Here is a 24046-nt window from a genome sequence, read left to right as displayed (position 1 = left end):
CAATAGCTGAGGAGAGAAAGATTTGAGTGTGTTGTCTCCCTGAACATCATCACTTCTTAGTCTCCATAGCAACACACTTTCTATGTGTAATAATTTTCTGCGGGATCATAAAAGTGTGTACTACCTAGAAGCAAATTCTGCTCAATTAGTAAATACTTTGCAATTACAACAAAATTGCAGGCAAAAGTATCCGGTAACAGCAAGAACCACCAAAGAACTTGGATTCCAATTTGTTCCTGAAAATTAAGCCCTTTCGCTTTAAGAGTTAAAAGGTATTTGCATATAAGCTTTATCAAACACCTCAGCCTAATGACTCAGCTTAGATATTTTAAATCATGTAATTACTAAGGATGGAAATCCCTAGAATTTTCTGATTAAGGAAATTGTCAGAAGTTAGACGTTTTTCACGATGTGACCACGTATAAAACACCTTTGTGGAAGGTGGTCATTATCCTATGTTAAATATTACCTTAGGTTTGTACAAAGACAGATGCTTGGCAGGAAAACACATAAATCTCATTTTCTTTTGGTATTATGTTTTCTTGCTATTTCTCCCTGGTAATCATACTGTTTTTACAAGAAATAAGGATTCTAAGTGAAAGCTGTTTTTCCACTTCAACTTTTTAAATTTCAAATGTTTTTAGGAAAAACACCTTAGCCTAATGACTCAGCTTAGATATTTTAAATCATGTGATTACTAAGGATGGAAATCCCTAGAATTTTCTCATTACAGGAATTATCAGAAGTTTGACGTTTTTCACGATGTGGCCATGTATGAATCACTCTGTGGAAGATGATCATTATCTCATGCTAAATGTTACCTTAGGTTTGTACAAAGACAGATCCTTGGCAGGGAAACACATACATCTTATTTTCTTTTGGTATGTTTTCCTGCTCTTTCTCCCTGGTGATCATACTGCTTTACAAAAACTAAAATTCTAAGTAAAAGCTGGGTTTTCACTTCAACTTTTTAAATTTCAGATGCTCTTAGGAGTTCTGTAACCACCCATTCACACAATCACATCAAAATACTTCCCAGTTTGTGGTGTAAAGAATTCATAAAACAATCATCTGCTGCTTGCAGAAAGAGAAGTTAGTTCTCTGATAACCATGGGATGAAGAAAGAATTAAGAGAAGAAAGAATACTTTTAAAAAATCAAAATCATTTAAGCTATTAACTAACTTGCTCCTCTTCAATAGGAAGAAAATATCTAAGCCCATATTGCCTCTTGTATAATACATATTCCAAAAAGAAAATGTGCATGGGTAAACATGCTTACTTATTTAAATATTAATAATATAGATAATTGAGCATTTAAAGAATAATACATTAGCTCACTGTTTGAAAAATTCTATGTAATTTCAAAACCATAATGATAATACTTTCAATTGCTGCAGGACTCCTTTTCAAGAGAACCCCAAATATTTCATATAAATTTTCAGAATTAGAATTTTTATTTTTTTTGGTAGAGAGGTTTTTGCTATAGGGTGTGTGTGTTCACTGGAGAGACAGAGAGAAACAGAGAGACAGAAAGCAAGAGAGAGATTGGCCATGTCGCAATCCCTTCTCCATTCTCTTTCAGGATTTGGGGCATGCACACACTCCTTGCGTGAGTTTTAAGCGGCCAGGTCCAGGACTTGAACTGTAGTTGGCTACTTAGGAGTCTAGCAAAGTAACCATTTTGCCATCTGCTGATCCCCAGAATTAGAATTCTTATTTTACCTTTTCTTTACTTAATGCTTAGAAAATATAATAGTCGTAACTAACCCCTCTTGGTTGCTTACCGTGTTCTAAGCAGTCTGTATACACATCCTCTCAGTGGTTCCTTATAATAGCATGAGTTTACATGTCAGAACACTAAGTCTTACAGAGGTCGAAAAACCCAACAGAGGACAATTACAAAGGAGGAGAGGCAGGAATCAAGCACGTAGGGGTCAAGCTCTGACACCAGAGTTCTTAGCCACTGTGTACCATACCCTGAGCTAAGAAATTTCAGCTCACATCAAGTAGAACATTCTCTTTGTAAAATGTCATGTAATTTCATAAATTGAAAGGAATTTTTCTTGGTTACAAAGCAGTTCTGGCCAGTAACACCTGCTAAGGAACCAATGAACTGCTTCTTAAAACACAACCACTTTGAGTACAGGAAAATAATATTGATAGTGCTTTGCATATTGTTTGAGAGAATACAATGAACATGCTTTGAAAACTAGATGGCTGAGATCAGTAAAGTCCTGCATTCTATTGGTGCTTGGCATCTTCTAGAATGAGCTCTCTCCAGCTTCCAATGTATATCAAAGAACTGTGGAGACTAGCTGATCCACAGGATGCCTGAATCCAAATGGAATTGTGTGTTCTATTGTACAGGATGGTGATAATTCCAGAGATGAGAAAAAAGTCAAGACAGCATGAGGATTGCCATGTAAGGGCAGGCTAGATCTACCCAGAACCATTCCACTTAGAAAAGGTGCCAGCTCTCCAGAGAAGAGATTGGAGTGTATAAAATTAAAAATGAACATGTTTGGAAAGGTGAAACCAAAGTGGTCGGCTACCTCTCATTATACAACACTGACAACAGGAGGAGGGCTATACCCTGCTGAAATTAAAAAAGGAAACTTTGCTAGTGGCGGAATTATGAGCCAGGTAGATCCTGGGAATGGTCAAAATGACAAATGCCTGTAGTTATGAGCAGTACCCATGGTTTTTGTCTAATTGGTGCTGCTCAAGGTTTGTTCTTTGATTGAGCCAAACCGTCACTCTATGGGATGGTCTACTGACACAATCAGTTTCGTTAACTTTCTCCCAGACCTACTGAGCTAATTAAGTAAATAGAGTGCTGTTTTGAACTGCCCAGTATCTCTAAAACACTCAACAAGTTTGATTTTAGTATATCCTGAAAACAAAGCATTAGAAGTATCAAATTTCTACTATCAATGTACCTAAATACCTGGAAATAGTTACAGGCTCATACTCAACAACTCTAAGAATGGCTTTGATTACTCCAGATTTTCTCAAATCCTAGTCAGAGTTTATTTTACAATAGATATTTTTAGCCTCATTTTTCTGTTAAATATTGTAAAATAGATGCACAAAATGTCTCCTTAATCATAGAGTCCATGATCCAACTTTAAAAATCAAACATATAGGACCAGCAGATAGCATAATAGTATGTCACTGGACTCCCACATAGTCAACTGCAGTTCGAGTCCTGGACCCAATGGCTTCAAACACACCGGGCATCTGTGTGTGCCCAAAATCCCAAGAGGAGACTGGAGGAGAAGGGATTATGGCATGGCCTCCTCCCCTGGGTGGTGATTTCTCACTTTCTGTCCCTCTGTCTTTCTCTTGTCTCTCTAGTGAACACACATGCTCTATAGCAAAAATCTCTCCTTAAAAAAAAAATTAAATATGTACTTTTTATGACAGATCATGTTTTCCAAAGGTGACTGCAAAAAAACTAACAAACAAAAAAAAAACACCTAATTCTCTCTTTCAAAATCTTGTTAGCATCTACAAAATAAAATATCTATAAAAGATTTTTTTTTCAATTTGTCATAAGGCACACATACTCACCAGAGAGGGACAGAGAGAGAGAAAAAAAAAAGTAAGAAAGGTCATGGTCAGGGAGGATAACCATGCTGCAATCCTTTCTCCACCTCTCTCTTAGGGTTTTGGACATGCATGTGCATACACCCAGTGTATTTCCTAAGCCACTGGTCCAGGACTTGAACCATGCAGCTGGCCATATGGGATCCATCTGCCTTAACTACCATGCCACGGGTTGACCTTAGAAGAACTTTTAAGAACAGAAATGTATGTTTAACATTCTTGAGACAGTCTTCCATATCTGAGTTCTGCTCAAATGTTTCCTCATTTCATTGACCTTAGCAAGTAAATTAAAACAAATTACCTTAAATAATCACAGAATGGAGATAATCAATGCCACTTTTACTTGAAATGCTATTTATTAATTAATTTATTTATTTTTGTAGAGATGTTTGCCTTAGGGTGCTTATGTTAGCCAGAGAGAGACAAAGACAGGGAGAAGGAAAGTGAGAAATCACCCCCCAGGGGAATGACCATTCTACAATTCCTTCTCTTTGTTCTCCTCTGGGACCTTGGCATACATGCCTAGTATGAGTTTCAACCCATTGGGTCTGAGACTCAAATAGCAGTTGGCCATATGGGATCCAGCAAATGCCTTTAAAAAAATAATAATAAACTTACTTACTTTCTCCATAAGAGAATCACAGAAAGAGATAGAGAGATGGGTAAAAAGAGAGAAACAGAGACAACTACTCCCAACAACATCTTCTGTGCCACAATCCATCCCCAGCCTCAGCTAGCCTGGATTGCAGGCATATACCTAACATCTACAGGGAGAGTTTGGGACACAAAACTGGGACCTTTCCACAGCTGCTATGCATTACCCCTGTGCCATTGCAGTTGGCCAGTTGGGATTCCTTTTGAGGCAAGGGATGCAACCCCTTTAAAAAAGTGAACTTTCGACTGTAAGATAATTATCATTGTTCTTCATTTTAAAAAATAGGAGGAATAACAAAGGTTAATAATAAAGTCAAAAGTTATATAGGGTAGTATGTGAATGATGGAAATAGTTTATTTATTTGAATTGGACACACATTTAATATAACAAAAGTAACGGGTAAAATTCCAGAAAAAATCTATTCAGTGCCTGTTTATTTTGCTCTAATACACTAACTCAATAGCATAAATATTTAGAAATAGTCAGAGGTTATTTATTCACAGTAATAAACTTTCTTTTTATTTACCTAGTTTTTGTTTTTAAGGTGTTTTTCTTGCTACTGCCTTTGAATTATCCTTTTTTTAGACAAGATATCTCATCCGTCCATGTCTGCCACAATAAATCTGTTATTTATTAATGTCATACCAGGTTTCAAGAGGATGCATTTATTCACTTCAGTACCACCCACATGTTTGTTCTTCTCCCAGGAGACCTGGAGGATGCCGAACCTGATGACTACTCATTCTCGTGCTATAGTCAGTTGGAAGTGAATGGACCCCAGCACACGCTGACCTGTGCTTTTGATGATCCTGATGTCAACAGCACCAATCTGGACTTTGAAATATGGTGAGTAATTAGTGCTTACAATTCTTCTCTTCATGTGCTCTTGTCTATTGCTTCAAAGGAAAGGCTGTGTGGCCCTAATTTTCAAATGTTAAAATCTAATGAATTCCAAAAAATCTTCTTGTCTTTCACCAAAAGAGTGAAGCAAAGTATTTCTCACAGTTCATTTTTCAGGTCCTGAGGCTACAGCCAAATGATACTATGGATCTAACTGCCAATTACATAGCAGAACTTAAATACTGCTCCTCCTAGAGCATTCTTCTCATTCTATTTGCCCAACATGAGACTATCTAGAATCTTCGAAAGGCATTTTGGAGTAAAGTTGCCTGGTTTCTATCTAATACTAGTGCTTACTATGTAATTTTTCTATGCCTCCTCAAATTCCTCGCCAGTAAAATGTGGTAGTCTATATCATAGGAATGTTGTGATGATTTAATAGTTTAATATGTGGAGTCCTCAGAATAATCATCCAGTGAATAATGGATATATTATAAGCAAATTACAAATCTGAGAATATAGACTCAACATCTACACTCTAGACACAGTTTATAACTTCAGGTGGTCTTCACAATGTAAATTTTCCAAAAATCTCCAGAAATAAGTTAGATTGTATTTTCATGAGCCCTCAGAGAAAAAGCAAAAAACGGAAAAGAGACCATCTCTCATGCATAAAAGTTTGGTAAAATGTTCAGGGAGCTTTATCTTCTCCTTCTTCCATAAGTCATTTCTTGTTGCCAAGGGTTATTATCTCTTATGACTTGAAAAATATACTCTACCATGAAATTCTGACTTGGGGCTATCTCCAAATTCATATCAGATGACCTAATTTTTAGTTATTTTCCTAGTTAGGGAAGTAAGTTAAGATTTACCCATAGTAAGTCAGGGCTTCTAAAATTCTAAGACACTGAGATTATCCTTCACAATATAAAGTTCAGACAAATCTCAGATTACATCTTATACTAATTTACAGGATCTCCCCAAATATCTTTATGCAGTGTTTCCTGTTACAGTCATTGATAAATGCTGTCTTGGACTTGAATTTCATAGTGTGTTCTCAGTCTGCCTGTGTTAGTTCACTTCTATAACATACTTTCTAGGAATAAAATATGTAGAGAGAATGGAAACCTACAATGTTCAGAATTTGTGCTGCAACTAGACTATGCTAAAATAGCCTATGGATTCATTCATTCACTTACTTCATAGACAAACATCCTCCTACTCAGAGGTCTGATTTTGGGGCTCTCTAACCAGCTAGTTGCTAAACTACTCTTGGTCAAGCCAAGGTTGACCTTTCTGTCCACTTTCATTCATGCCATATTTTTTGGACCACTTCTTTGCTCACTTGAACAAAACTAACCCACTTCTTTCAGCAATCTGGATTTTTGCTAGTTATCTTTTAATCTGTCCAGAGCCTCTATATGGGCTTTCTAACTGGACACACTTATTTCAATTGAAAAGTGATTTCCTTAAGACTTGTTTTTGGTGTGAAGCAGTTAAGTATGAACTCCTTAGTAGATTAGGGTAATTCTAGAGAAATCTTCTTCTTGAAGGGGAGATTTGTATATGTCCTAGGTTCAGAGTAGCCAATGTATCACAAATTAAATCTAGGTAAACAGAGTTAACTATATTTGCTGGCTAGGTTGGGTATCCTTTTCACAATGAAACTACCTTTATTGGAATGATCTTTTTCTTATTAATATAAATTTATAAAGAAGAAGTTGGAATTTATTGAAAATGGTGTCTGCTAATGGAGTTGTTACACAGGTGAGATTGTTGATGGACACCAGGTGCCATCTTCAAGAGGGTGATGAATTTTTCACCTGCCTTGGATCCAGCCACCAGTTTCCCAGGTCTAGAAACTGATTTAGTTAGTGCTCAGTGAGCAGATCTCAGAGAGAGACTGGGATTAACCTAATTCACAGAGTTGGATTACCAGCAATGTGCATTTTAACCACTTCACGTTAACAAACAATTATCACAGAGATCGAAATATTCATGTTGGACTCTGGAACTGCAGAGTTGGTATTGGCAGGGGCAGAGGGAGCAATATATATCAACATAAGTCCACTTTTATTGAGGGAACTGAAAATTTGTTATTCATCAAAACTCTAGTCAGATCTCAATTGTTTTGAGTGACGAAAGCAGGGGCTCTGGAAACAGATACCATCACTCTCATATAATGCCTATAAAGTCCACTTCATATATGTCATTTTTAGTTTTCATCAGTTACCACCACTATCACAGGTGGAACCCTGACAGTCTAGATTTAACTAGTAATACCTATCAGGTGTTGAGTGTTATTTATTTAGTCCTTTCTATAGTAAACCACACTAATCCTCAGAATTGCTCAATATCTTTAAGTTTGATTCTGCTTTGGGGTGGAATGTAATACCAACTGAGGAATGGATACAATAGTTGCTTTTAGTTTTTTTTGCTTTGCTTCAATATTTTCACATAAACATTTGTTTACTTGCACCAGGAATAATGTGTTTAAAATATTAAACTATATATAGGAGAGTAGAGATAGGGTCAAAAATCAGGTGACATGATCTCCCTATTTTCAGAACAGATTTGAGAGTGGTTTAAGGTTCGATTCCTCTAGGAAGTTCCTACAGTGTCCAATTCAGTACCCTACAGTACTAGTTAGATACTTTCAGTGATCTTTCCTGCTTCCCAAAATGCCCTAGAATTGTTCTATCCCACAGAAATATGATGCAATCTACAAATGTATCATAGATAATTTTAACTTATCTAGTGGACACATTTAAAACAGGGAAAAAATAGGTAAAATTAACTTTAACAATATGCTATTTAACACTGTACACACAAAATATTGTCATTTTTAACATGTAACCAATATAAACAAAAATACTGAGATATTTTACATTTATTTTATACTAAATCTTCAAAATCTGATATATATAGATCACATCTCAGTTTCTATACCTAAAGCTGTGGTGTTCTCCTCAGTTTTTTATTCTTTTAACGTGGCAAATTATAGGCATTGATCTTTGCATGTTGAACTTATTTGATCTCCCAAGATATACCCTGCTTTGTCATGTGTATTACTATCAATGTGTTAATATTTTCTTGAGGAATTTTGCATATTCATTCTTGAGGTTCTGGGTCACTGCTATGTCATTGGTTCAACTATCAATATTTGTCTATAAATATCTCTTATATATTATTGTTTCCAGTGGTTGGTATAAGGCTTAAACTGTCTTCATAAAAGAAGATGGAAAAGATTCATTCTTGTATTTTCCTGAAGAATTGTGTAAGATTGGTACTAATTTTTTCCTATATATACATACATTGACATAATTTTTGTATATTTTCTAATTACACTTTTAATAGCTTCATACTCTATAGTGACATCCTCACTTATAGTCCATATAGTAGTAATTTATACCTTTGCTTTTCTTCTTGACCAATCTTATTAGGGTTTATATGTCAAAATTGCCTATGAAAAGTCTTTAGGTGGTTCATAGTAAATATATGAGATATTAAGTATATAGTCCTTTAGACTATTATATGGTTTCTTTTAACCCTTCTTTTGTTCAATATTTTTTATAACCTTTATTTCTTCCATTATTCCTGCACAACATAAAAAAATTACCTGAACAAAGTATTTGTTTCCATTGGTCAATTATAAAAATACAGAAATTTTCTAATAATTTTAATGAAATCCTTTGACAGTTCAGGTTCAATTGGATTTAACCCCTAAGTAAGTTATCATCAAATGTAATAGCAGCTAGAAGCCACATTATATTAATTAATTCTCTCTCCCTCTCACTTGAACCACTCACTCACATCATCTATAGAAAGAGCTGGAGTCATACAACTAAAATGTACCCACTATATGATTCCATTTGTGTGCAGAAACTCTTATCTGAGTCAAGACAGATTCCCTTTTTGTTTCTACAGCAAGAACCTTGTGGGTGTAGAATGTCTGCATCTTAGTAAACTGCAAGACAGATATTTCCTCAGGACAAAGAAATTCTTACTGGTTGGAGACAGCAAAATATGTGTGAAACTTGGAGACAAGAAGATAACTTGTAAAAACATTAACATAGTTGAGATAGGTAAGATCTATGTATGGATATGGCTGTCATTTTTTGTATATCTGAAGACTGCATCTGGACCTTTTCTATGTTAAAAGTAGAGAAATTATGGAAACTATTTACAATAAACAATAGTAAACTCTCTTAATGCACTTTTTTAAATGAAAAATTTTGAGTTCATACTACTAATTCCTTCTGTGAGAAATTCTGAGGATCTTCAAACTCAGGTAAAGAAGAGGGTATTTGACATCTACAAATTGAGCAAATCTGTATGAAATCTAACTGGAGCTGAATACCCATTATCCACCAAGGCAGAGATTCTTGGTCCCTGAACAAAGTCCTAGAGAACTAGGGAAGAACTGATTCCTACACAACCCCACATCAGTATATAAGATCCTGCATGGATGTCAACACTCAAGGCACACCCAAATGTTCTCTGAAACATTTGTTTCTCTGTTTCAGAGAACACCCTCCTACATTTGAATCCCTTGATCTCATATGCCCAGTGATCTTAGAGGTCCTCATTCTGCTACACCCCTAATGCCCAGCAGAGTCACATCTGCGAGGCAGGGGAAAGGAGCAGAGTACACATACTACTGGTAGTACAGGCCACTGTGCAAAGTGTGCTGGGAGTCAAAGAGCTTTGGAAAGTATCCTTAAGAAAACAAGGTAAGAGGTAGGGGAGATAAGTCTCATTGCAACATCTTTTCCTGGCTGCTAATGTGACATTTTATTAATGGAACTGTCATTTAACTTAATTGAAGCTGGATGCTACTGATTGAACCCCAGAATCAGAACTCAGCAGCAACCACCAGCCCTCTCACTTCTTTCCTCTTATTTATGGCATACCTCACCCTCTAATACTAGAGGAGGAGCTTCCTGCCATCTCACTTCTTGGCAAAGTAGATCAATATGACTGTTCAAGTTGCACAAGACTTTATTAAACTTTTAAAAATGTTGCTTGAGGAATGAGCACCTTCTCAAAGACAACACTTGGGCAGAGGCAGACCTGTCTGGAGATCACCTGGGCAAGCCAGTATGAGATGACAGGGCATAAGAATCAAAGTTAAATGAAGGGAGAGCCTTCGAATGACACAGAACTGGATTTAAATCCTGTTAAATCACTTTGCAGGGCTCCGAATTTGTTTATTAATCTTCCTGAGACTCTGTTTTCTCATCAATGTAGTGGTGATAAGTGACTATTTTTTAGACGGCAACATGAGCAAAGCTCTCAGCACTTAATAGGTGTGTAATCTATATTTGTCCTATTTCCCCTTAATTCCCCCAGGACTGAGAGTCCTTGGGAAAGTAGGACAGGACAAGGGATTTAGTCTCCGAGTTTTCATTGAGAATGTGAATGAAAGGTCAGAACTGCTTGGCAGATGTCAGAGGGTTTCCAGGATTCTGTGTTGGGCTGTTTCTCTACACTCAGTGCCTATCCTCCTGCTTCCCCCTAGGACATTTTCCCTTTGTGTAGTGCATGCAAGGGTGAAAGAGACGTCCCCTTTCACAAGACATTTAAGAGTAAGAAAGGAGAAACTTCTTTTTCAGAACCTCTAAGAGGGCAATGCCAGAGAAATTTAGGTAGACACCAACATGAACAAATAACTACAATAAATGAGCCAAATTCCAGGTGGAATTATTTTATTGAGCCAACAAGTCTGTCTAAAGTCCAGCTTACAGCCTAGAATCGAGTTCAGCCTACCAAATAGAAGTCTGAAGAACACACGCCCTTTCATTAACAATGGAGCCTAAGACCAGTCATACAAAACAAAGGTAACCCCATTCCTAGACAGCTTATTTCCCAAATGATGGAAAAGCACAGCTAGGATCCCCAGGACAGGGAACTAGTAGGTACCAGGTGGTAAAGTGGCTTGATACTGAGGCTTTTCAGGAAATCAACACCATTCTCAGCACTTGTTCTGCCTGAAATAATACCTGTTTCTCTCTATAGCATATCCTATATGGTGTATGCTTTCTTAAAGGCAATTTTGTGAGACAGACAGACAGAAGGAAGAGGGCCCAGAGGAGTACAATTAATGCAGCTGACAGGCAGAGGGCACAGCCTCAGGCTACTCTGGAAGATATGAGGCAGGGCAATGATACAGATCCCCAGCTTCTACATAGCTGATATGAAGTGCAAGTTTCTCAGCATATAATCTAATTGTATTGGAAAATGAAAGTTTAATTATTTTTACTCTAGAGTGAGTTGATAAAAATTGTCTAATATTCAATAGGCAAAGAGAATGTGTTTTAGTGTAAAATTAGCATTAGCTGTTGTAACAAATTCCAAAGTATACAATATCTCAAACACTCTAAGTTTATTTGTCACTTAGGTCAGAGTCAAAAAAGGTGTTCCTGGGAACCAGCAGTTAGCGTAATGGCTATGTCGCTGGACTCCCACGTAGTCGACCGCGGTTCGTGTCCCGGACCCGGTGGCTTAAAACTCACGCCGGGCACGTGTGCGTGCGTGCCCAAGATCCCGAGAGGAGAATGGAGGAGAAGGGATTGCAGCGTGACCATCCCCCGTGGGGGGTGATTTCTCGCTTTCGGTCTCTATGTCTCTCTCTGTCTGTCTGGCGAGCGCACGCGCCCTACAGTGAAAATCTCTCAAAAAAAAAAAAAAAGGTGTTCCTGACCTGAGTGGTGATCTTAAAGCAGGATCCTCAGGGTTCCTTGTATCCTATGGATCCACCATTTTCAATATATGACTCCAAGCAGCGATGAGGACAGAGCATGGGAGTTATGTCCAGGAAAGTTTGGGGGCCAAGACAAGAGTAGGTGCCTGTCACTTGCACCCACACAGCTCCGAAGACCACATCCAGCTGCAAGGGATGCTGAGAACTGTAGTCTAGATTTGATCCTAGGAAGAAGAAATGGTTTTCTGAACAGTCATATCATGAACTGAGAAGGATCAGAGTGATTTTCAAGAAAATAGACTTAAAAAAATTAAAATTATTTCTGGGGTCAGCAAGTGTCATAGCAGTTAAGGCACTAGGTGCTCCATGGTCAATTCCAGTTTGAGTCTCAGACCCCGTGGCTTGAAATACTCATGGGGTATGTGTATTGGTGTGTCCAAAATCCCAAGAGGAGAATGGAGGAGAAGGAATTGCAGCATGACCATCCCTCCGGGGGGGGGGGGGGGTTTCTCACTTTCTCTCTCTTTCTCTTTTTCTCTCTGTGTCTTTCCAGTGAGTGCATGTGCCTTATGGACAAAAATTAAAATAAGCAAAAATTAAAATTATTCACTTGACTGCCCTTTAGACAAACGTCATTGCTTTTCTTTTCTAGTTAAACCCGAGGCTCCTTTTGACGTAAAAGTTATGTATCATGAGGAAGCAAAGGAATTTGTGGTGACATTTAATACTTCACACTCACAAAAGAGCTATTTAACAATAAAAGATTTAATTCATGACGTAGCTTACCGTCAAGAAAAAGATGAAGACAACTGGATGGTATGTAGATCAAGGAGATTTATAAAATAAAAACGTAATGTTATGTACTTTATTGCCCTAGAATTGCATTTACTCTGGGACCATTCAACAATTTTGTTTTCAAAAACTGACTGATGTGCACCATATTCATGCTGGAGAAAGCAGTGCTCTATGCTTTAACGATGTATAGCGATTGGATGTAAATTTTAAAAATTAATAAATAAACAATAAAATACTGAAATAGATCATTGCAATTAAATACATTTTTTATTAAAAAGGCTACAATAATCACAATAGAAAATGAGTAAATGGCCAGCCACAAGTAGGAGGGCACCACTGCATAGTAACTGAAGACACAGAGGCTGCCCTGGTATAGCTCCTGGCCCATCCTAAAAGACTGGGCATGGTGGCATGCACCTGTGGTGCTAGCTAACTAAGAGGCTAGGGCAGGAGAATTGTGACATGGCAAGACTCTGTCAAAAATAGCTATCTTTCTCCTCTCTTTCATTAAAATAAAAAAGGAAAAGAAAAATAAGCAAAGAATTTGGAAAAGTCTCACAAAATAAGAAATACACCATTTCAATAAATATATAAAACAAGTAATATGTATAAATAACATTGGCATATTATTTTTTAAATATGTATTTCATTTTTAAAGCTTGTGTATTTCTTTCTCCCATGAGCAAAAGAGACAAACACAGAGAGAGATAAACACCCCAACACAGCCTTCATGCTATGATCCATCCCCAGATAGCCCCAAATCATTGACATGTGTGTCCAATATGCTCAAGGAGGTTTCCAGACCAAACTCAGAACCTTTCCATGTGAGTCAACTCTATAGAGCTTACGTTTACTGCTGCGTCATCATCTGGCTCCTGTATTACTTTTTACCCAACAAATTGATAGTTTTTTGGTTTTGCTTTTGCTTTTTTCTTTAAGGTATTAAGGGGTTAATACCATGAGGAAGCTGTTGCATCCATATTGTTATTCACAATGTAAAATGGCATCTTTCCAGAGGGAAGTGATTCTTGCTCACTCTCCTAACTTTTCATCCCTCTTGGCACATGAAAGAAAAGATAAAGAAAAAGACAATATTAAAATGCAGAAAAGGAGGAAGCCTGGAAGTCATTTATATCGCTCTAAAGTGGGAATGTGTTATTCACTAGAATAAAAATCCTTTTTGGCCACCTATGGTATCATGTCTGAGCACACAGATTCTGCCCCTCATCCTGTTGTTGATCCCTGCACTCATTAGAACTCCTTATCTTAACAAGTAAGAGAGAGCCTCCATGATTAAAAGAGTACAACGTGAAATGCTTGGACAACACCTCTTTTTCCATACTAAAAATATAATGGCACTTTTTGCTCTTTAGCACAAGAATTTATCCAACACAAAACTGACTCTCCTGCAGAGAAAGCTACAACCTGATGCAATGTATGAGATTAAAGTCCGATCCATCCCTACTGATTATTTTAAAGGCTTCTGGAGTGAATGGAGCCCAAGTTACCACTTTAGAACTTCAGAGTCCAAAGGAGGTAAGGAATAGCTATGAGGAGACTTCATTTCTCCAGCAGTGTTTTGCGGTCTAAGTGTGGGAGTGAACATGAAAAGGCGACTGAAAAAACTAAATTATGAACCAGGACTCCCCAGAAGCCATGCTCACATTTTCTTTAAAGAATGTCTTGCCTGCTACTGTCTTGGCCTCTTTTCTGAAGAGCAAGGATGCAGTGGAGTAGGGTCCTTAGTAATAGTTATCTAAGAACTTAAATAATGAGTGCAGACTATCTAGATACCACTGCCATGGGTATTCCTGGCAGTTCCTAATAATTCTGAGCAAAATCCCTACTAATGAGTGCAGACTATTTAGATACCACTGCCATAGGTATTCCTGGCAGCTCCTAATAATTCTGAACAAAATCCCTACTACCTCGGTTTACCAGTGTGGCCTGGGATCCCAACAGCTAACCTTCCCGAGATCCTCTATGAAACACTTGATGGTGGTAGGTGAGCAAGCTAGCGTGGCAGTCCCATGTCTCTTTTTCCAGAATAACGTTGATGTTCTTAGAGTCTAGGAAGTGGGAATGTTCAGAAGAGTGAAAAAGCATGGCTTAGTCAGGCCCCTAAGGGCACAAATACCACATATACCTTCCCTTTGAGAGTTGAGAGGACTGTTCTACCATACCAGCTGCCCGTCTTAACCCTAGAATTTCCTATAACTACAGCTGAACATCTATCTCTTTACTCCCTGCCCTAGCTTCTTTTCCTTAGTGGTAATAGACAGAAAGAGAGTAGTGCTACCTTGGCACTAGATCACTTTTACATTTCAAGTGACAGATGTTCTAGGCCTGGTAACCCAAGGTATACCACTTGAGTCAAATGTCACCATAATATTAGCACATCATCCTGTTTACTGAAGAGCAACTTCCAATACACAATAAAAAGAGCCACAGTGCTAAATAAATCCAAAGAATTCTATGATTCTACCCTACTGCATGCTTACTGAATGCTAACCACAATCTATCCTTGTATTTCAGAGTGGATGGATCCTGTCGTGCTAACGATCAGCATTCTGAGTTTCCTCTCTATGGCTCTGCTGGTCATCTTGGCTTGTGTGTTATGGAAAAAAAGGTGACTTTCTCAAACTAATCAAGATCCCAGTCAGAGCCTGAGCCCCATTTGTTGATTAGAAAACTGTGAAAGGAGCAAGACATTTCAGGAATTATAGTGTTCAGCATCCCTACTCACACCCAGGTGCCAGTGAACTTTCATAGCTGACTTCATGAAAGGCAAAAAATATATAAACTAAATATAAAGCAAACTCTCCTTCCAAACAATTCTTTGAAGTGGTGTTTCCCAAACATTTCCTCCAGTCTACTAATGGGTATAGAAGCTATCACCTATAGCAAATGCAAAATGTACTTGAGGTCTTGACTTTCAACATACAAATTCATGGAAGTTTTGTACTCTATCCTATGGTAGGGCTGTAAAAATGATGTTTTAAACCTGCACAGTTAAGTGGGCACTGGGCCACATAGCCCCAGGATTACAAATACTTCAATTTAAATAGTACCATCCTAAAGCAATTTTCCTGGGCAACTTAGAAAATATTCCCCACTTCCACTAAAATCAGAGCAGAGAAGTTGCTGCCATTGAAGAGAAGGGATAAGATAGCCACACCTGTATTAGAATAAATGATCAGATCGGGACCAGCAGTTGGCATAATGGCTATGTCGCTGGGCTCCCATGTAGTCGACCGCAGTTCATATCCCGGACCCGGTGGCTTAAAACTCACACCAGTTGCGTGTGCGTGCGTGTCCAAGATCCTGAGAGGAGAATGGAGGAGAAGGGATTGCAGCATGGCCATCCCCCCTGGGGGGTGATTTCTCGTTTTCTGTCTCTATGTCTCTCTCTCTCTGCCTGGCGAGTGCACGTGCCCTATAGCAAAAACCTCTCCAAAAAAAGAAAGAAAAAAAGAGTAAATGATCAGATCAGATCTTAGTTCCATGGCTACACCAAAACTACCTTATGGCAAAACGTGTTGTTCCTTCTCTCTAGGGCTGTTTCCCAGAGGTGTATTATTGCCATGTCTTATTCATAGCATAGACCAATAGCAACAATCTCTGATCTAATTGCTCTTTAGATTGCAAGGGCACTGAGCTCGGAGATAGCAAATCACTAGTAGTTCATGGTTACTCCCCTAGTTGTAGCAGAGTCAAGACTAGAAATCTGTCCACTGATTTCTGATTCAGAAAAAAAGTCTTCTCCTTCTACCATTTATTTCATCTATCAATATCCTTTGATTTCAGGATTAAGCCTATTGTATGGCCCAGTCTTCCTGATCATAAGAAGACTTTGGAACAACTGTGCAAGAAACCGAAAAAGGTGAGGGCTTCTGGTACTTAAAGAAGTGCTATGTAGACAGAATCCCAATATCCAAGAATATATTGCAGGATAAAGAACAGTTGAACCTCAACCTTTGGTCTTTAATGAATTCCATAACTAGGGTCTCTCCTAAAAGTCCAGCTGCAGCTCCCTGGAAAGAGGAAACTAAAACAATATACAAGTCTCAGAACTTCCAGGTTTCCTAGAGATGGAAGGGATGAGAAATCCAGAAGTATTCTAGTACCTCCAAAAGCAAAGTGTCAACTGAGGAACTTGTGAACAATTTTCTGACATGTCCTGGTAAAACTGTTCTGGAAAGTTCTTTAGATCTTTTCCTGAACTGAACATTTGGCAGTGTATTTCCCTGGTGCCATCTTAATCTATCTCTTTTTTGGTGCAGAATTTGAATGTGAGTTTCAATCCTGAAAGTTTCCTGGACTGCCAGATTCATAAGGTGGATGGCATTCAAGCTAGAGATGAAACAGAAGGCTTTCTGCAGGATGCATTTTCTCCACAAATAGAGGCATGTGAGAAACAGAGGCTTGGAGGGGGTATGCAAAGACCCAGCTGGCCATCTGAGCATGCAGTCATCACACCAGGAACTTTCAGAGAAGATGCACCCCTCAGATGCCTGACTGGAAATGTCACTGCATGTAATCCCCCTATACTCCCCTCTTCTGGTTCTCCAAACTGTGGGGATAGTGACAAGAATGGGACTCATGTATACCAGGGCATGCTGCTTAGTCCCAGAACTACAAATAACAACCTGTCCATTCCATGCCCTCTCCAACTTGGAATTCTGACATTGAACCCAGTTTCACAGGGACAACCTATCCTCACTTCCCAGGACAGCCCATCCTCACTTCAATCAGAAGAAGCTTATGTCACCATGTCCAGCTTTTACCAAAACCAATGAGTTGCAAGTCACCCAGGGAAGAGCCCACTGTGATTAACTAAGATGATCAAGAGGGGAAAATCTAGAACTCCAACTCTCTGTCCCAGCACAAATTTAACAGCCCCATTGCAAAGTCTACAGGGTTCTGAAACATTGCCTTGATCTCTCCTCTCTAGTTCAGTGGCATGAGGCTAAAACATTCTGCTTCTACCATGTTGATTTGGTCTCAAGTTTTTATGTGATCCAACAATTCATCATTTAAGAGAGGAAAAAAAGGCAGAAAATAATGCAAGAAAGAGAGTCAAGAAAAGAATGGAAGGGTGAGGAAGACAGGAAGAGAGCAAAAGAACAAAGATGGCAAACAGAACAAGAATGATAGTTCCCATTATCAGGATGTACTGTATGAGGGGGCTTCACAAGGTTCATGGAAAATTGACTTAAAGTTGAATTTATTTTGGCACCAAAACATGGAAATCCATGCATAGTTTTTCATAATATGTATTTTCCATGAACTTTTTAAAGATCCCTTATGTCCTCACAATATCCCTAGGAGGGGAGTATAATTATTATTATTATTATTCTCTTTTTTATATATGTGAAATTGAGAATTAAAGAGTTAAATTGTTCAAGTGTCCACAAAGTTATGAGTACATCAAGATGTGGTGGTCAGGAATCTAATTACAGTCTTCCTGGGCCATGTATGTTTCTTTTCAGTAAGAACTGTCTCGTTTCTGAGTGTCAAACTTCACTGATAACAGAGTGACTATAATTTATTATTCAAATGGAGTCACTTTTAAAAGTGTAAAAGGAAATTATAACTAATCACTTCAGGGTAATAACTACAAACTGGAACTGTCCCAGACAAATGTGGACATATAGTCACCTAAACTGAAAGGCCATGAGCATTAAAATGAGAGAGCAATGGTCTCATGGCTATGAAGTTCCATGATCAGCCATGAAAGAAGGCAAGAAAAAGCCACAATGCCCATTTTATTTCATAATTCTAAAAATGAGCTCAAGATGGGGTAAATGAGAAGCCTAGAATTTTTATTATATTGTTAGTTATCATGACTGTAATTCTCCTGCTGCCACCACCCAACCATATGCTTTCACCCCAGAGACCCTATTGCCACCCCTGGACATAGGTTCTTATGAGCAATGAGTGAGGGAGTAACTCCTCCTCTGTGTATATAGACTACTACAATCCAATTCATCCCCAGATTGTTCCAGATTCTAGAGCCTTGGACATGGCTGCAAACTTCTGAGAGATGGAGTTTCAAACACTTGCTAGCGAGTGAACTGACCATGGCCATGTTCTTGAAGATACGGAGGAGATATATTATTGACATTTAACATTTGTTCTCTTGCCTTTCTTGGTCTAGATAAATTTCTAGTGACTAGCTCAAACTAAGTCAAGGCAGCTGAGCAGAATGTAGCTAACCCACAGGACCCCACATCTGAGCTAGTCCAAGAACTACACAGGCAGAGGGGGCACAACAAAGTGCAAGACAGGGTTTTGTTTGGGGTTCATCATTTTGTTTCAAATTTTATTTTTGTTCTGCTTTTACTTTGTTTAGGGAGAGTAAGTATTTTAAATGTTGTTGTTTGTTTTGTCTTCCGTTGTCTGTGTAGGGGACTCTAACTTGGAGAGTAATTATCCGTTGGCTTCAAGGCCTAGTAATAATTGACCATTTTATTCTTCAGTTTGGTGTTTTACTTTCCAAAGTGCTGTTCTCTGCATCAATAAATTCCCTAGGTTTACTTAGTGCTTTCATGATTTTCAAAGCAATTCCATAAGCAACCTCTTTTATCTCCCTAACAAGTATAGATGAAGACTCTACTGTGTGCCAATCATAGTGTTAGGTGCAGGGAATCTGAAGAAAAAGATAGGACTTTGCCTCAGAGAGTGCAAAATTCTAACCAAGATGACAGCTTTATAAACAAATTATAATAATTGAAACTATTGGAGGGATGTTGAAAGTGCCCTGTTGGGAATAGTTAGGGGAAATGCCACAAAAATGACATAAATTAGCATGGAGAAGAAAAAAAAGAATCTGCCTATAAGTAGCAGAAGACATATTCCATCAGGTGGGCAGGTATTCTTTACATTTTGTATAAATGAGAGCCACATCTCAAAGAAGAGTCACACAAAATCTCTTGCCCAGCCTAGGTCTCTGATAAACAATTCACACAGGTTCTTCGAAGTGTGTTGAATTATTTATTATCTTTGACTTGTGAGAAAACTGGTACATAAAACAGCTAAGTTTCAACTTTGCATCTTAAGTTAGGACCGGAAGCCATAATGCCATATCCCTTGTGTAAATAGACCATCTCTCAAAGAAATGAGCAGACAACTTCAGAGGATCATAGAACTCCCTCTAATTCTAGAATCCTGTGTTTCAGTGGTTTTCTTTCTTTTGACATATGTTATCATTTGAATTTAATGAATGCATGTCTGTATGTTGTTTATGCATTTAAAATCCATATACTCTTATCATCATAATTGCTGCTAATGCTTGATTATATACTCAGGGACAATTGTATAATGCAAGATTATAAATTGATTCTGCCCAACCCTCTTTTAGATTACATTACGGAAGAAAAACTCCTATTCGGAGACAATGTGTCAGTCAGAGGTGTAAAGAGCCAGTCCAAAATGGCAGAAAATAAAAAGGCAACTGAGAGATAGGCAGATAATTGATCAAACAACCACTTCTATTAATTTTATGGCGGCCTTTACCTCTCTTTTCAGTGTGATTTCCTGGTACTTTGCTTCCAAAAAGCCTAGTATGATCTGTTTCTGTTGTGTGTAGTTGTATTTTCTTAGCTCTACTGAAGGAGCTAGGAAACAAAGAAAGGGCCAAGAAGATAGAAAATGTGACTGGGCCCCTGGAAACGATGCAGATCGGATGGGATATTTTGCCAGCTCAGTAGTTTTTCTTTGGGATTATTCTTAAACATATCCATCATCCACTACAGTGAAGACCTTTGATTTGACTGTGTGCTTTCCACATGCATTACAAACATTTTGTAGAGCTGCTAAGTGTATGAATATACAACGTGTGTTAATATCTCATATTTAATTAAATGTTACAGACTCTTCCTGGTTGCACTTTTCTTTTGTGGAAACTAGAGCTAAAGGGATACCCAAAATGGACCATAGGCATCCTCATCCAATGGAAATATTCTGACATCACTTGCTGTCTTCATCTGGGTTTGGGTTTTCAGAGGATCTTTTTTCAACAATTAAGTAGTTGACTATTTAATACATTAATTAATAACCATTTCATGTGGATCTGCTATGCACCACTTTGCACTGTGCTGGGTACTGGACTAATGGAGGTGAAATGGGACACTTTAGTGTGCAATCACATGAGGACAACCACATCTAGAAACTGCTCCAGTGTCAAGCACACCATTACTTTAAGGCAAAAATATCAATCAGGATTCTTGGCTTTAAGAAATAAAAGCCAATTGGGTTAATTTGGTCAGAAAAAGAACTAAACATAATTAGAGGGCTCACAGAATTTCTGTGAGGGCCAAAGAACCAGTCTTTAAGGCAAAGAGCCTCCTATTTCTGCCAATTATACCTCCAGAAGAAGAAAATAGTCACCTCCATCACTGCCACTCAGCACAAAAGTATTCTCAGCTGCAGCCTCAATCAAGTGGCTTCACATCACTGGCTGCTGGTTTAAAGGCAGTGCTGGAGACAGCAGTTCACAGCAACAATGCCTAGCTCATGTACTTGGCCCTAGTAGTGGGTAACAGAGAAGAGGGTAACACATTTTTTCATCTTCTTCAGTAAGAATGGGCACTGCTTCCTGGAGAGGGGCATTCCCCAAACATAGGGGGTAAGAAAAGAACAAAAACAAATGAAGGATGCATTAAGAAGAAGTGCCACAAGGGAGGAATGTGAAGGAGGTCACTCTTAATAAGGTTGTTCAGGATAAGTTGGAGTGTGCAGGTAAAGGAGCCTGGAGTGCAGGGAAGGCTTTTGCCAGCAGAGAAAACAGCATGTTCAAAGCCATACAGCAGTGAAATATGTGGAACACTCAGAGAATTATGCATACAGTCTATGATACCTCTAACTGTTTCAGTTGGGAACAGTGATGTATTGGCAGGTACTTCAGAAAGTCAGATAAAGGGTATTTCCACAAAAAATAATATCTTGAAAAATTCTACTTTAATTTAAGCCATAAGTCTGTACATTCATTCACCACTCATTTACTAACAAATTATTATAGGCTGGGTAAATTGTAAACAAAATTTATTTCCCACAGTTCTGGAGGCCGAGAAGTCCAAGATCAGATATCTGCATGATCAGATTCTGATAAAGGTCCTCTTCTAGGTAATAGACTTGTTGTGTCTTCATAGAAGGGGAAAATCAGTTCCTGAGGGCCACCTCAAAAGGGCAAAGGTCCAAAGGTCTCACTTCTTAAAGTCATCACTTTAAGAGTTGGGATCTTAACAGATGAATTTGGGGGAGATGCACACCTTCAGATCAGAGCATTTCACCTGTGGTTCCCCCCAAATTTATGTCCTCGTGCAAAACCATGTATTCCATGCTAACAGCATCGAAAGTCTTAACTTGTCTTACTATCAACTTTAAAGTTCAAAGTCTCATTAAAATATCTACATTAGATATGGGAAATTCTCAGAAGTGATTCATTCTGAAGTAAATTCCCCTTCAGTTATGAGCCCATGAAATAAAACAAGTTACATACTTCTGAAATACAATGGTAGGGCATGCCCAGGGTAGTCATTCCCATTCTAAAAGAGAGAAATAGGAAAGAAGAAAGGGATAACAGGGTAAGTCCGAAATCCAATAGGGAAATTTAAGTCTTCAGGCTCAAGAATAATCTTTTTTGACTAGATGCCCTACCTTCTAATCATACAGGGGCATGAATTGGTCTCTCAAGAATCCAGGAAGCTCTAACCCCTGGTAGGGACAGCACATGCAGCTACTCTCCCAGACTGGAGTAGCACACTGGTGGCTCTTCCGGTCTGGGGTCCATGACATTACCCAAATGGGAGCTCTCTGTAGTGACTACATCCTACAGTAATTCTCTGCCTGGGTTGCATGGGCAGCTCCATCCTTTAAAATCTAGGTTGCCAAGCTTCCACCGTGCACGTACTCTGAATGTTGACAGAAACGGCACAACACGGACATCACCAATGTTTACCATTTGTGCCCTGTGGAGGGGCAGCTCCTGCAGCACCCAATACATTTAGGCCTGTTGAGACCATATCTGAGGTAGCAGGGAGCACAGAGCTGTAATTCATTAGGAAAGCTTCGCAGTTATTATGTTCCTCATTCCCGACACTCTGAGCTTGTGATGAGAGAGGCAGCCCTGGTAATCTCCAAAAGTCTGGAAGTCACTTTTCCATTGTACTAGAAAATAGGTTCACTTTGTCTGTCTTAGGTAATACTGATAACACTAGTTTTATTCTTTTATTCTTTCAAAGTGAAGAAAGAATTTTAAGGCACTTGCAAAAAAATATAAGTGTAAAGTTCTAGCTTTTTAAAGATTTCCCACCCCCAGATCCTTCATCAATTTTCCACTATATTTTGCTAGCAATATTCTTTCAATATATCATTATTAAGTTTTTTTAAACCATTCAAGCTATTTCTCATAGATTACTGATAGCCTTTCTTTGCATATTCATATTTTATCAGTTTGTATGACATAATTACAATAGCAAGTTCTAGTGGTTTACACATATTTGAGAGCACACATGACTGACTTGGGTCAGTTTACAGGTCACTTGGTGAGAACAGAAATAGAGTGCACCAGAGGACACCCCACTAATATCAAGTCTCAATCCAGTATCAATGTATGTAATGGTGAGTGCCAGATCATTCAGCAGGTGGCTCAGTGAAAACTGTCTACAGACATCTACCTAACATAACCTAGTGTTCCTGGCTCAGAGATTCTCCAAAACAGTGGCTAGAAATGAGATCCTAGGCTTTGTACAAATGGTGTCATGGCTCAAATTGTGTCTTTTGAACATGTGTAAGCTGAAGCCCTAACAATCAATAACTCAGAATGTGACCTTATGATAGGTTATTGGTGGGATAATCAAATTAGCAATGAAGTCATTAGGATAGGCCCTAGTCTAATATGACTAGTGTCTTTATGAAAAAAGAGAAATTTAAAGACAGACATGCACACAGAGTGTATACCATGCAAAAAGGAAGGCAGAAATCAGGGATGAAGTTTTCACAACACAAAGCATGCTAGAAATTGCCAGCAATTTACTAAATCTAATAGACATGAAACAGATTCTCTCTCACAGCCCTCAGGAGGAACTAACTCTAGTCTCAACCTCTAGCCTCCAGAACTGCGAGGTCACAAATTTCTGTTTAAGCCACCTAGTTTGTGATATTTTGAGATGGCAGCCTCAGGAAACTGAATATACGTAGTATTAGGAGAGGGGCACTTGGGGTAATGCAAAATCTCTGAACTCCCCAGATGTCTAAATCGTGTCTTAATGGATATTGTCCTCTGTATCGCATATGCTGTTGATATATGAAGGCTCATCACATTCTTTCTAATTTATATGATCCACACATTACCTATTGACTGAGTCTCCATGTACCAACGAGCCTTTTCATATGCTAGTCCTCTCTGCCTCTTGGGGTCTGAGAACATTTGGCTGCTAGC

At 38.5% G+C, this 24046-nt stretch overlaps 1 protein-coding gene across 1 annotated transcript in view; it reads left to right on the top strand.

Annotated features, from left to right (window-relative positions):
• IL7R (interleukin 7 receptor) overlaps positions 1–20483 on the top strand; it is a 20985-nt gene extending 502 nt beyond the window's left edge. Inside the window, exons 2-8 of the mRNA XM_006156329.3 lie at positions 4973–5111; positions 9033–9190; positions 12461–12624; positions 13977–14139; positions 15139–15232; positions 16411–16486; positions 16887–20483. Of these exons, the coding sequence (XP_006156391.1) occupies positions 4973–5111; positions 9033–9190; positions 12461–12624; positions 13977–14139; positions 15139–15232; positions 16411–16486; positions 16887–17402 (1310 nt within the window). The 3' untranslated portion in view covers positions 17403–20483. The remainder of the gene's footprint in view (positions 1–4972; positions 5112–9032; positions 9191–12460; positions 12625–13976; positions 14140–15138; positions 15233–16410; positions 16487–16886) is intronic.
• The last annotated feature ends 3563 nt before the right edge of the window (positions 20484–24046 follow it).

The sequence above is a fragment of the Tupaia chinensis genome, unplaced genomic scaffold (assembly GCF_000334495.1).
Source record: "Tupaia chinensis unplaced genomic scaffold, TupChi_1.0 Scaffold000489_1, whole genome shotgun sequence".
NCBI classification, from domain to species: Eukaryota; Metazoa; Chordata; class Mammalia; order Scandentia; family Tupaiidae; genus Tupaia; species Tupaia belangeri.
The sequence above is the reverse complement of the archived record's forward strand: the minus strand, read 5'-3'. Positions and strand labels throughout refer to the sequence as shown.